This window comes from Natator depressus, chromosome 23 (assembly GCF_965152275.1).
Source record: "Natator depressus isolate rNatDep1 chromosome 23, rNatDep2.hap1, whole genome shotgun sequence".
NCBI lineage: Eukaryota > Metazoa > Chordata > Testudines > Cheloniidae > Natator > Natator depressus.
The window spans coordinates 22,489,912-22,503,644 of NC_134256.1; the positions used below are offsets into that span (position 1 = coordinate 22,489,912).

The window sequence follows — 13,733 nt, forward strand, 5'->3', positions numbered from 1 at the left end:
GGATGAGACCCAGGGGTCCATCTACCCCAGTATCCCACCTCCTCCACCCCAGATCAGACCATGGGCCCATCCACCCCAGCATCCCTCCTCCTCTAGGTTAGATCAGACCCACAGGCCCATCTACCCGGTATCCAGTCTCTGGAGGTAGTGGCTGGCACCAGCTTGCTCTGAGGAAGGGGAAAACTCTGCCATGATGGGGGAACAGCCTCGGAACAGCTCAAGGCCAGGTTCCCCCCCACACACACAGCAGGGGGGGTGGCAGGGACACACACACACACACACACACAGAGTCTCTCTCTCACACACAGCCACATCCCTCCAGCTGCTCAGAGATGACTCAAGCTCTAGCTATTAATTAATCCAGGAAACGAGGGGGGGATGGGGGGTAAATTATTTTAGGAACAACACTGATTCCAGAGGGGGGCCCCCCAGCTGTCATGGCAACCAGGGACTCCCTGCATACCCTCCCCCTCCCCCCGGAAAACTCACCCAACCTCACCTACCACCCTCCATGGATCTCCCCCAGCCCGCACTCGCCACCCACCCACCAGGAAAATGGGCCAGTCTATTGGGAGGGGGGTGTCTCTCCGGTTTGTTATTGTAGGGTCTCTCTGTGTACACCAGATTGTTTATCGTAGGCTCTTTCCAATGCGTTACTGTAGGGTCTCTCTGTGCGTCCCTGTTTGTTATTTAGAGTCTTTCTGATCTGGCTATTGTAGGGTGTGTCTGCAGACATGGGTGTGTTTACCATAGAGCCCGCTGGTTTATTATTGTAGGGTTTCTGGTGTGCGTCCCTGTTTGTTAGTACAGAATCTCTCTGATTTGTTACTGTAGGGTCTCTCTGGGTAGGCTGGTTTGTTACTGTAGGGTCTCTCTGGTTTATTATTATAGGCCAGTCTCTCTGATTTGTTATTGTAGGGTCTCTGTGGTTGATTATTGTATGCCGGTCTCTCTGGTTTGTTATTGTAGGGTCTCTGTGTCTCCCTGTCTGTTATTAGCGTCTCTCGGATTTGTTATTCTGAGGGCCCTGCCAAATTCAAGGTCCATTTTGGCCAATTTCACAGTCACAGGGTTTTAAAAATCGTAACTTTCATGATTTCAGCTCTTTAAATCTGAAATTTCATGGTGCTGTAATTGTTGGGGTCCTGACCCAAAAAGGAGTTGTGTGTGGGGGGGGTCACAAGGTTATTGTAGGGGGCGGTTGCGGTACTGTTACCCTTACTTCTGCGCAGCTGCTGGGGGGGCGCTGCCTTCAGAGCTGGGTGCCCGGCTAACAGCCCCCACTCTCCGGCCGCCCAGCTCTGAAGATAGCGCAGAAGTAAGCGGGGCAGTACTGCGACCCCCCTAAAATAACCTTGTGACCCCCCTCTGCAACTCCCTTTTGGGTCAGGACCCCCAGTTTAGTCTCCCCCATGAGTATATATAGGGTCTAATGTAGTATATGGTAAACGCACACAAAAGGCCAGATTTTGCGGGGGGGCGGGGAGGCCAGATTTCACAATCTGTGACTCGTTTTTCATGGCCGGGAATTTGGTAGGGCCCTAGTTATGATCACGTCTCCTTGCATAGGCTGGTTTGTTATTGTAGGGTGCCCTTTCTTGATGACGTACTAGGCTCCAACTCCCCGCCCAACTCCCAGCCCTGTTCTCCACCCCACATCTGGTGCAGACGGGACGATGTCAAAGCTGGACACAGGAGGGGATTGTGAGGAAACTGAGGCAGAGGCAAATGAAACAGAATGCAGATGAAGGAGGGAAGAGGCAGCTGCACCCCATTGCCGGGGGAGCCCTCCCCGTGCAGTGTTATGTGCGGCTGGTCCCCAGCTGTCCCGCCCCAGAGGTGGCTGCATCTCAGCACCGAGCGAGCCGTCCCCCGTCCGGCGTTATGTGCTGCTGGTCCCCAGCTGTCCCGCCCCAGAGGTGGCTGCATCTCAGCACCGAGCGAGCCGTCCCCCGTCCGGCGTTATGTGCTGCTGGTCCCCAGCTGTCCCGCCCCAGAGGTGGCTGCATCTCAGCACCGAGCGAGCCGTCCCCCATCCGGCGTTATGTGCGGCTGTTCCCCAGCTGTCCCACCCCAGAGGTGGCTGCATCTCAGCACCGAGCGAGCCGTCCCCCATCCAGCGTTATGTGCGGCTGGTCCCCAGCTGTCCCGCCCCAGAGGTGGCTGCATCTCAGCACCGAGCGAGCCGTCCCCCGTCCGGCGTTATGTGCTGCTGGTCCCCAGCTGTCCCGCCCCAGAGGTGGCTGCATCTCAGCACCGAGCGAGCCGTCCCCCATCCGGCGTTATGTGCGGCTGTTCCCCAGCTGTCCCACCCCAGAGGTGGCTGCATCTCAGCACCGAGCGAGCCGTCCCCCATCCAGCGTTATGTGCGGCTGTTCCCCAGCTGTCCCACCCCAGAGGTGGCTGCACCACGTGAATCTCGCCTGCCGTAGAAACAGCTGTTGGGAGGCTGGCGCTGTGTATGTTTCTGGTCGCCATGGCAATGTATCCTGGCAGCCCTACATTGTCACTCCTCCTCCGAGCTGTCAGCTCCCCCCCGCCCCCATGTCTCCTAGCAACGTCCTGCCACATTAGCCTCGAGGTTCCACTACCACGCACCCCTAGCAACACAGCTCCCAGCCGCTGTCTGGGGAGAGAACCCAGGAGTCCTGGCTCCCAGCCCCCGCCCTGCTCGAACCCACCAGACCCCGCTCCCCGCCCGGAGCCAGGGAGAGAATCCAGGCGTCCGGGCTCCCAGCCCCCCCACGCTCTAACCCACCAGACCCCACTCCCCACCCAGAGCCGGGGAGAGAACCCAGGCGTCCTGGCTCCTGGTCCCCCCGACTCTAACCACTCTGTTATTTACATCAGTATCTATCCACCGATCTGGCAGCGCTGTTTTAACACCACACACACAGGATCAATATGGTTGTATGTAGGAGCAGCGGTTGTGTGTGTTATGTACAGCATAGGAACAGGGGAAAATCGGAAATAATTGCTTTGCTAATTACATAATTAGCGGAGGGAAATAATCCTATTCCCAGCCCAGGGGGCAGGGGAGTCTAGTGGTGAGAGCGGTGGGGGCTGGGAGCCCGGATGCCTGGGTTCTCTCCCCAGCTCTGGGAGGGGAGTGGGGTCTAGTGGTTGGCGCAGGGGGGGCTGGGAGCCCGGACGCCTGGGTTCTCTCGATGTTTCCCATTCATACAGGACACGATATGACTCAGGGAAACAGGAGGATTCGTTCGAAGCGCCCCAAAGCCGACGCGTTCGTTCCAGAAGAAATTCTGGGGGCTGCCTGTGTCCAGGTCAGGCGGCTCAGGTGTGGAAATGTATCAGTAACGGGGTTTACTCTGCAACAGCACCTACAGGCCTGGATGGAGACCAGGGACCCCCCCCGCAATCATGCCGGGCGCTGCCCAGACCCCGAGCGAGACCAGGGCCCCCCGCCGTGCCGGGCGCTGCCCAGACCCCGAGCGAGACCAGGGCCCCCCGCCGTGCCGGGCGCTGCCCAGACCCCGAGCGAGACCAGGGCCCCCCGCCGTGCCGGTCGTCCTGACAGCCCCCTCCCCCGGCACCAGGGAAGCCACTCGGTCCCACGCCGCTGGCCCCCAGCATGCGACCCGCTTCGCCAAGCGGAGCCAGCCCCCCGAAAGTGCAGCCACACTGGACGTGAGATGCTCCCGGATGCCCCCCGGCCCCCCGCCCCACACACACCGCTCCTGGACACAGGCAACGCCACGGACGCAGCGCCCCCTGCAGGGAGAGGCCGGGGCTGGAGGAGCCGGGCGCGCCGCTCACAGGCCTGCCCCCTACCCCACTCCCCGCGGCGCCCCCTGCTGGCCGAGGCCGTGCTGCATGCTACAAATGCCCCAACCTCACAGCCAAGGTGGGGGTGGGGGACCCAGTCTTAAGCCCCGCCCGATCCGGAGTGAGACGGGCCCCATCCGGACGCCCACCCGGGAACGACCAGAGATGGGCCGGGCGGGGGCGGACGGGACGGATCCATGGGCCGAAATGGGCCGGGATCAGACGAGGGAGACGGACTAAAGCAGCACCTGGGGGGGCCGGGGGAGGCGCGATGGGATGGAAAGCGGGGAGCGAGCAGGGAAGCAGAGGAGGGACGCGAGCACTGACCTGACAGTTCGGGAGTTGTCTCCGTCGGACCTGCGGACGAGAGGGAGAGAGAGACCGGGATAAGTGACGGGCGGCCCCCCCAGACCCAGACCCCCCTTGATCCAGCCCCCCCGCCCCCCGCCCCCTGCCCCATTGCTGCTGGGGAGCAAGGGGAGAAGGGAATTACGAAAGTCGCTGGGTCTATTCTTTGCAGCTGGAACCCAGGTGTCCTGGATGCGGTGGGGGAGGTAAAAGCCAGGGAGTGGGGGGAATCGCAGCTGAATCCCGACCCGCAGCCCCCGGCTAGCCCAGCCCCTGGCTCCCCCCAGCCCTGCCGGTGCCCCTCGCTCCAGACCCGCAGCCCCCTGCCAGCCCAGCCCCAGGCTCCCCCTGACCCCAGACTCTGTTTCGGGGGGAGGATGGGAAGGGAGTGGGCATCCAGCCCACATAACTCCAACACCTGCCTGGAGACTCAGTGGTTTAGAGACAGGCCCCATGTCCCGTTCCCTGCCCTGGGGCTGGATGGAAGCCGGCACCCCCTTGCGGGGACAGGCCCCATGTCCTACCATGTCCTACCCCACACACACACACACTCACACTCCAGCACAGCGGTTCTCAAACTTTTGCACTGGTGACAAGCTTCTGAGTGCGACCCCCTTTATAAACTAAAAACACATAAACACCATTATACATCCCGGATACAAAGCGGGGTTTGGGGTGGAGGCTGACAGCTCACGACCCCCCAAGTAATAACCTCGTGACCCCCTGAGGGGTCCCGACCCCCCGTTTGAGAACCCCTGACCTATGGCAGACACTCGGGGCCTTTCAATGCTAGTGAGGTGGCCGGGCAGAATCTAGCAGAGACACCAATTCATATGAGGGTAACGGGGGGGGGGGGACACCAGGCCAAATTAAACTGCTCATTAACTAATGAGAGAAAAGTATGGACCCAGACAGGATACACTGGGGAAGATTCATAGTATCCAGGTGTCCGGAAGCCTGTGCACCCTGCGCCAACCATTAGCCCCCACTCCCCTCCCAGAGTCAGGAGAGAACCCAGGAGTCCTGGCTTCCAGCCCCCCTGCGCCAACGACTAGCCCCCACTCCCCTCCCAGAGTCAGGAGAGAACCCAGGAGTCCTGGCTTCCAGGCCCCCTGCGCCAACGACTAGCCCCCACTCCCCTCCCAGAGTCAGGAGAGAACCCAGGAGTCCTGGCTTCCAGCCCCCCTGCGCCAACGACTAGCCCCCACTCCCCTCCCAGTGCCGGGGGGAGAACCCAGGAGTCCTGGCTTCCAGCCCCCCTGCGCCAACGACTAGCCCCCACTCCCCTCCCAGCGCCGGGGGGAGAACCCAGGAGTCCGGTCGAGCGGCGCAGCCCAGGGCGAGGCGCGGGGATGAGGGCTCTCCGGGGCGCGCAGAGGGGGAGCTGGGCTCAGACACCAGCGTTAACTTGCCCGCGGAGCTGGAGCTGGGATCTGAGAGCAGCTCATCTGCAGCTGAGGGGGGGCGGGGGACGCCCGGACAGGCCTGGCAGAGCAGGGGTGCCCCCAACCCGGGGCCTTTCCCCTCGAGTGAGTGCCGGCCCCAGGGCGGGGGCTGGCTGGCTCGGGGGAGCAGGGAAGGGGGCCCGGGGCCTGGCCCCTCGAGAGGCTCCCCTGCAGCCCCAGGGCGGGGGCTGGCTGGCTCGGGGGAGCAGGGAAGGGGGTCTGGGGCCTGGCCCCTCGAGAGGCTCCCATGCAGCCCCGGGGCGGGGGCTGGCTGGGTCGGGGGAGCAAGGAAGAGGGCCCGGGGCCTGGCCCCTCAAGAGGCTCCCCTGCGGCCCTGGGGCAGGGGCTGGCTGGCTTGTGGGGGGGAAGGGGACGAGCTGGGTCTGGCCCAGCAGCTCTGGCCACCTGCCCCAGCGCACAGAGCCCAGTGGGGCTTTTTCCCGGGAACAGGTGGCATGGCGGCAGGGGCCGGGGGCCAGGCGTCATCAGCTCACGGTTCCCACCGACCGCCCCATCTGCTGCCCTTTCCCGTCCTCTGGCGGGGCGGGGGGACCAGCTGGCCCCGTGAGCCTGAGATCTGAACCTCGGACCTGGCGCCCCCGCGCCGAGGGGACAGGCCCCATTCCCGCCCCTGCCCTGGGGCCGGGTGGGAGCCGGCACCCCATACAGGGGACAGGCCCCAGGCCCCATTCCCCGCCTCCCTGAGCCAGCCAGTCCCTGCCCTGGGGCCGGGTGGGAGCTGACACCCCCAAGAGGGGACAGGCCCTGGGCCCCATTCCCTGCCCCCCTGAGCCAGCCAGTCCCTGCCCTGGGGAGGATGGGAGCTGACACCCCCCAGAAGGGACAGGCCCCGGGCCCCATTCCCTGCCCCCCTGAGCCAGCCAGTCCCCGCCCTGGGGCTGGATGGGAGCCGGCGCCCCCTAGAGGGGACAGGTCCCTGCCCCATTCCCTGCCCCCCTGAGCCAGCCAATCCCTGCCTCGGGGCCGGGTGGGAGCCGGGCTGTGGTTTCGCACTACCCAGCAGACCCCACCACTCCTCCCTCCTCCAGATCTGTCCTGTGGGGTCAGGGTATTTTACAGATCTCCGCCATGCTGGGAGATTAGTGGCTGCCATGTGGGATGGTAGGATAGCAACAGACTCCCGGGGACGGCTCTCCCAGAGCTGAGATGCAGCCACCTCTAGGGTGGGGCAGCTGGGGAACAGCCGCACATAACATCGCATGGGGTTGGCTCACCCACCACTAAGATGCAGCCACCTCTGGGGAAGGGCAGCTGGAGAACAGCTCCATAGTGGTTTGGGACAGGAAGTGAAGAAGAAACCTGCCTCCCTCCCACAAAAATGCCGGGGAGGAGGCAGAGATCTCCTGAGCTGGGATTTGGCCCGGACGCCTGGGTTCACCCCGTACTCCTGGGGAAAGGCAGAGGAAGTGAAGAAGCCCAGACAGGACAGGCTTGGCTGGGAATGAGAAGGTGACATCAAGTCGGCAACAGCCAAGGACAGCGTAACCCCTGGGCCAGATTCTGATCTTCGCTCCCCCGGGGCCAGGACGGATGCAGCCTGACCGCAAGGTTGCAAATGATCTCACCTGAAATAGTCCTTGGCTGGGAGCCAGGACGCCTGGGTTCTCTCCCCAGCTCTGGGAGGGGAGTGGGGTCTAGTGGGTTACAGCAGGGGGGGCTGGGAGCCAGGACGCCTGGGTTCTCTCCCCAGCTCTGGGAGGGGAGTGGGGTCTAGTGTTTAGAGCCGGGGGTGGGCTGGGAGCTCGGATGCCTGGGTTCTCTCCCTGGCTCGGGGAGGGGGGAGCTCAGGCCCCTGCATTCCCCCGCCCACCCCCTCAGTGCTCGCACTCCGGGTTCTGAGGAACACCTCGGCGCAGAGTGGGCGGTAAAAGCAAGACAGATTTGTGCTGCTTTAAGTCATTTGCAGCAGCATCCAAACCACGTTGCTGATTGCTGAGCTGCGGGAGGGGGTGGTGCTGGGAAGAGAAGAGAACACGCGGCTGGAGCCATCAATTCCCACCTCGCACGCCCCACACGGCTCTGCCCGGCACAGCCCAGCCTGCAGGGCTGGGGGAGGGTCCCCAAAGCCTGCAGACCTCCCGAAAGGCCCCCCACAAATCTCCTGTGGCCTCCACGCTCACCAGATCATCCCCGAAGTTTGTGAAGCACATCCAATCCCTGCAAGAGATGTTAGGGCCTCACGCAAGCTTGCCCGGATCCCCAGATCCCCCATGAGATCACCAGATCCACCCCAAGGTCACCAGATCCCATGCAAGATCGTCAAATCCATCCCCAGGCCACCAGATCCCCCATAAGATCACCAGATCCATCCCAAGGTCACCAGATCCCTATACAATCACCAGATCCATCCCAAAGCCACCCGATCCCCCATAAGATCACCAATCCATTTCAAGCTTGCCAAATCCTCCCTAAGATCACCAGATCCCTGTAAGATCACCAGATCTATTCCAAGACCATCAAGTCCTCCCTGAGATCACCAGATCCCCTGTGAGATCCCCAGATCCCCAAATCATCACCAGATCCATCCCAAGATCACCAGATCCTCCCCCAAGCTTGCTAAGTTCCCCAGATTTCCCACCCCCGGGGATCACGAGATCACCCCCAGCTCACACACTGTCCCCGGCCTAGGAGGAGATTGCCCACAACGGAGAAGTGGTGGGTGGGGGGCTGGATTTTATCAGGGTGATGTTTTGGAGAGACAAACAGAAGCGCAGACAGGCCCCCCCCAGACAGGAGAGCACTGACAGGGCAGGGGGAAGGATCTGAGCCCTGGAAGAGCCAACGCCGCTGGGATCCCTTCAGAAGCCAAACTACAACTGGAATGAGATTCCTTCCTAATTGGACACTAAAGCAATGGAACCCAGGAGTCCTGGCTCCTAGCCCTCCCCCCCCACACACACACACTAGACCCCACTCTCCTCCCAGAGCCGGGGAGAGAACCCAGGAGTTCAGGAGAACCCATGCAAGGTCCTGCTATCCCCCAGCTTCCCACGACCCAAGCCCCATGCTCTTACAAGTGACTCTTTGCTCCCCTCTCCCTGGGGAAGGGGGTGGGTATCTGCCCAGTCCCCTCACCCCATGTGCCCCCAACCGATCCATGCTGCATTACCCCATCATCCAGCCTTGTTCCCGCCCAATAGCCATGTACCCCTGGGAGGGGGGAGGCAGAAGGGACCAGGGGTACCAGGACAAAGCAGATCTACAGATGGAAACCGCCCCACATGCATCGGGGTTAGGTCCTAGACCCCCCCCCCCGCTGCCAAGAGAGTCCAGAGCAAGTTCTGGCTCCCTCCTGCTAGCAGCCGTATCAGGAGCAGGTTCTAGATCCCCTGTTTGCCAGGGTGTCTCTAGAACCCTCTGGGGCTTGGAGTCCCTGGTGCAAGGTCTCACCTCCCCCCACCCCCGTGTTGCCAGGAGTGTTGTGGCTGGCTCTAGACCCTGCCTGTTGCTGGACATAGCAGGACTGTGCTCTAAAACCACCAGGAGTGGCAAAAGCAGCTCTAGAACTGCCAGCGGCCAGGTGCGCCGGAGCCTGTGCTTTAGAAGGCCCGTCCTGCTCTAGAGTCCTTGTGGTACGAGGTAGGTTGGGACCATGATCTAGAAACCCGCTACTAGTCCTCATGAATGTAGACACGCTCTGGGTGTCTCTAGAACATCCATATAAGGGGACCAGGCTCTAGAACCCCAACTTCCATAACCCCCCACTCCTTGATGCGTTGGGGTGTCACCTTCTAGAACTTCCTGCTACCAGGCAGCAGGATGGCTCCTGACCCTCCTGCTTCTAGTCACATCAGGGAAGTCTCCATGACCCCCCCCCCAGTCTAGACAGGTCAGAGGAGCAGGTTCTAGAGCCCTCTTCTGCTAGAAGTGCTGGGAACAGACTCTAGGACTGTTACTTCCAGATGCACTATGGGATGCCCAGAACATCCCTGCTTCCAGACGTGTCAGGGAGCAGGCCCGAGAACCCCCCACCGCCAGGAGCACAGTGGAGCAGGTTCTATGATCTGCTGCTTCTAGGCATGTCTGGGGTGTGATCTAGAACATCCTACTTTCAGAGGTCCTGGAGAGAAGGCTCTAGAAGGCACTGTTTCTTGGCACATCTGGATCCTAGCTCTGGAACCCCTTCTTCTAGATTTCAGGAGGCCAGGCTCCAGAATCCCTTGCCTTTAGACGTGGAGAACCCCTTGCTTCTAGACACACCAGGGGCAGCTCTAGAGCCCCCGCTGCTACAAGCCTCAGGGAAGACCCTAGAAAGCTACTGGATGGGAAGTGGGACAGGTTCCAGGGAGATACAGAGGGAGAGGTGGGGATCTATGGGAAAGGGGGGGATCTATTCTGGAGCAGGGTGGAGAGGGGGCTAGAACAAAGCAGAGGAGGATCTAGAGTAGGTTGGGAGGAGATGAGGAGGAGAGAAGGGGCAGATGACTCTTGCAATAGTGGGGAAAGTAGAGGTATCTAGAACAGAGGGAGAAGGATCCAGGGATCTAGAGCAGGGAGCCTGGATCTAGACAGGGCAACATAGCCAGAACAGGGAACCAGGCCACAGGCAGAGGGCTCTAGAACAGGGGTCAGAGCAGAGATCCAGAGGGACCCAGAGCAGTGTGTATCCAGGATCTACAACAGGGAAGAGAGGGATCCAGAGCAGGACTCCTAGAGCATGGGAGACTGATCCAGAGCAGATATCCCAAGTGATCTAGAGCAGGGTGGCTCCAGGACCTAGCACAGGGGGGAAGAGAGATCTAGGGCAGGATCCAGAGCAGGGGGAGGTGGATCTAGAGCAGAAACAGGAGAAAAGAGGCCCAAGGATCCCGAGCAAAGCAGAGATCCAGGCCTGGGGACCCCATGGGATCTAGACTAGGTTCTAGAGCAGGGGCACAGCTCCTTACTTTCTCTGCAGGGTGGTGGCGGGGCTGGTGCTGGCACTGGTGCTGTGGCCCCCGCCGGCTCCGGGACTGGAACTCCGGGACACGCCCCGGCTCAGCGGGCCCCGCTCCCGCTCCCGGGGCGGGCGAGGGTACTCCCGCTCCTTGTCTCGGTTCTGGCGGGGGCCGCTCCGCTCCCGGACGGAGCCGCTGTCCCGGTGCAGCTGGCATTGGTCTCGGTAGTGGCTGTCCCGGTTCTGGTGGGGCCCCTCGCGGTTCCCGGGGTGCGGCTCTCGCTCCTTGTCCCGGCTCTGGCACGGCCCGTCCCCCCGCTTCTGGCACTGGCCCTCCCGGTTCTGGTGCTGCCCGTCCCGCTCCGGCCGGCCCTGGAACTCCCGGCCCGGGCGCTGGTGGTACGGCCCCTCCCTCTCCCGGCCGGGCTGCTCCCGGTTCTCCTCGCGCAGGTCCCGGTTCTCCTGGGTCAGCTGCTCCAGCTGCCCCTCCAGCTCCTCGATCCGGCGCCGCTGGGTCTCCAGCAGCTTCTGCTGGCTCTCGATGATGTTGTTGAGCTCCAGCAGGTACTCCACGGCCCGGCTCGGGCTGTCGGCCCCGGGCGCCCCCGGTCCCCCCTCCATGGAGAGGGACGCCCGCAGGAGGCTGCGCCCGGAGCCGTGCGCCCTGCGCCCCGCAATGATGGAGAGGGTCGGGGCGGGGGGGTCCTCGACCCGCCCCGCTCTGCCTCTCCCCCCGGGCCGGCTGGCGAGCCCCCGGGCCGGCCGCAGGGGGCTGCAGGGTCCCGGCCGCCGCCGGAGCCTTGCGGGGAGCCCCGGGGGGAGGGGCCTTTTGCGGGGGGGCCGCCCCGGCTGCTGCCTCCGCCGAGCGCCGGCAACCGGAGCGCCCGCCCGCCCGCCGCAGCGCTCAGCCCACTGCGCACTGCCGGCGCGGCGCGCCGCCCTGCGAGCCCCGGCGAGCCCGAGCCCCGCGGGGGGGGGAGCCCCGAGCTGGCCGAGCCCGGGAGTGCTGAGACCACCCCTGGGGGGCAAGCCCCGAGCCAGCTGAGCCTGGGAGGTGGGGAGCCGGAGGGGAGCCAGGGGGCGAGCGAGCCTGGGGGGAAGCCCTGAGCCCTGCCTGGGGGGGGGAAGGGGAAGACTCTGAGACAAGCCTGGGAGAGGGGGGACACTGAGCCGAGCTTGCGGGAGCTGATTCAGGGGGGAGCCCCAAGTTGAGATGGGAGGTGGTGGAGTGGAGCTGAGCCAGGAGGAGGGCTGAGCTGGGGGGAGCCCTAGCTGAGCCTGGGGGGCAGGCAGGGGCTGATCTAAGCGGGGAGCCCCAAACCCAGCCTGGTGGGGCAAAGCCCAAGGAGAGGGGCCTGGGCCTACAGCTGGGGGTCAGGGGACTGCCCTGGCTGTGGAGCCCCAGCCTGTGGGGTGTCCCCTGCTCCCGGGGTAAGTCGTTGGCCCAGCCCTACGGGGCTCATGGATCAGGGCTGGCCAGAGAGGGAACGGGACTCGGGGTCTGAGCCGGGGAGAAGGGATCAAATCGGTCACCCTGGGGTACCCGGCTTCTCCCTGCTTAGATAATGGGTGAATTCCACTGCCATAGCGTGCGTGCGTGAGGGGCAGGATGGAGAGGGGAAACTGAGGCATGGGCCCCAAAACAAGAGGCAGGGTGTAGTCCTGGCTCCCAGCCCCCCCTGCTCTAAGCCCCTGGCCCCCACTCCCCTCCCAGAGCCCGGGAGAGAACCCAGGAGTCCTGACACTTCTTTCAGTTTGTTCTCTTACAGCTGTTGGGCATCCCAGGCCTGGGCCCTGGCGGGGCTCGGGGGGGTGACCCAGGCCCCAGGGGGAGAGAGGTGAAGACCAGGCAGGACGGAAGAGCAGCCAGGCCTGGGGGGAACCCAGCTCCCGGCGGGGACTGTTTAATTAATTAGCCCAGGTTAATACATCAGTCTCCTATTTCTCATGCACATACCACAGCTGCTCGGCAGAGTCCCTTCACTGGCACCGGGGAACAGCCCTACACGACACGGTGCAGAAAGGGCTCGCCCGGTGCGGAGATGCAGCCACCCCTGAATTGGGACCACTGGGGAACCGCTGCACATACCGCGGCCCAGAGCGGGCTCACCCGGCACAGAGATGCAGCCACTTCTGGGGTGGGGAACAGCCACACGTAACACCCCACAGGGATGGCTCTCCTGGTGCGGAGATGCAGCCACTTCTGGTTTCCAGGGGACAGTGCTCCCTGCCAGTGTGTGTGTTGGGGAGGGAGGGGGGGTTTGGCAGCCATTTTCAGCCCCCACCCCACGCACATCAGGGCCTGGTAGCCTATAATCACCACCAGTGGCATGCACGGGGGGAGCCGAGTCAGCCAGGCAGGGGGTGGTATGTGTGGGGTGGGGATATGACACCAGGACTAGCCTCCCCCACCCCCAGATTCATCCCGTGCACAGGAAACTGAGGCACAAACACAGGAGGTGAATGTGCCGCTATGGATTGCAAGCAAAATGAAGAGTCCTGGCTCCCAGCCCCCCCCCCCCCCAGCTCTAACCCACCAGCCCCCCCTCCCCTCCCAGAGCCAGGGAGAGAACCCAGGAGTCCTGGCTCCCAGCCCCCCCAAGCTCTAACCCACCAGCCCGCCCCCATCCCAGAGCCAGGGAGACAACCCAGGAGTCTTGGCTCCAAGCCCCCCCAGTTCTAACCCACCAGCCCCCCCCCTCCCCAAGCCAGGGAGAGAACCCAGGAGTCCTGGATCCCAGCCCCTCTCTCACACATCCCAGGATCAGGGTGGGAGTGGCTGATGGGAAAAATAAGTTCAAAGGTTATGCCCACCCCCACGTATACCCTCCCCGCCCCCCAGCCAATAAGTGTCTGCTTGGGCCTTGTTACCACAGAAACAAAATGCAAATAATGTTACTGCTAATTAGGGTTTTAACCCTTAAACACTACAGTTAACTGCGGAGGGAGGGCTCGCCCGCTGCAGCCACCTCTGGGGCAGGGCAGCCGGGGAAGAGACCCACATACCACCACCCGAGGATGGCTTGCTGAGCACTTCTGGGGCTTCTCTCTGGGGACACCCCGATTGCCCCACATGCTCCTACCCCTCGCAGCTCAGCATGACGATAATTGACTCCAATCCACGCTCCTGTTTCAGGGCGCCAGGCGGTTGCCTGGAGGGGTCAGGCAGGTTATTTGCTCCGTATCCCCCCCAGGCTGCCCTGGCACCAGGACAGCGGGCGGGGGGCTCTGAGCCGCTCCGGGGCACTGGTAGGGGA

General features: G+C 63.1%; 1 protein-coding gene across 1 annotated transcript in view; it reads right to left on the reverse strand.

Annotated features, from left to right (window-relative positions):
* The window catches only part of IQSEC2 (IQ motif and Sec7 domain ArfGEF 2), a 51,822-nt gene extending 40,655 nt beyond the window's left edge, over nt 1-11,167 (reverse strand). The window contains 2 exon segments of the mRNA XM_074937457.1: nt 4,114-4,143; nt 10,487-11,167. Coding sequence (XP_074793558.1) covers nt 4,114-4,143; nt 10,487-11,097 — 641 coding nt within the window. The 5' untranslated portion in view covers nt 11,098-11,167.
* Nucleotides 11,168-13,733: the final 2,566 nt, after the last annotated feature.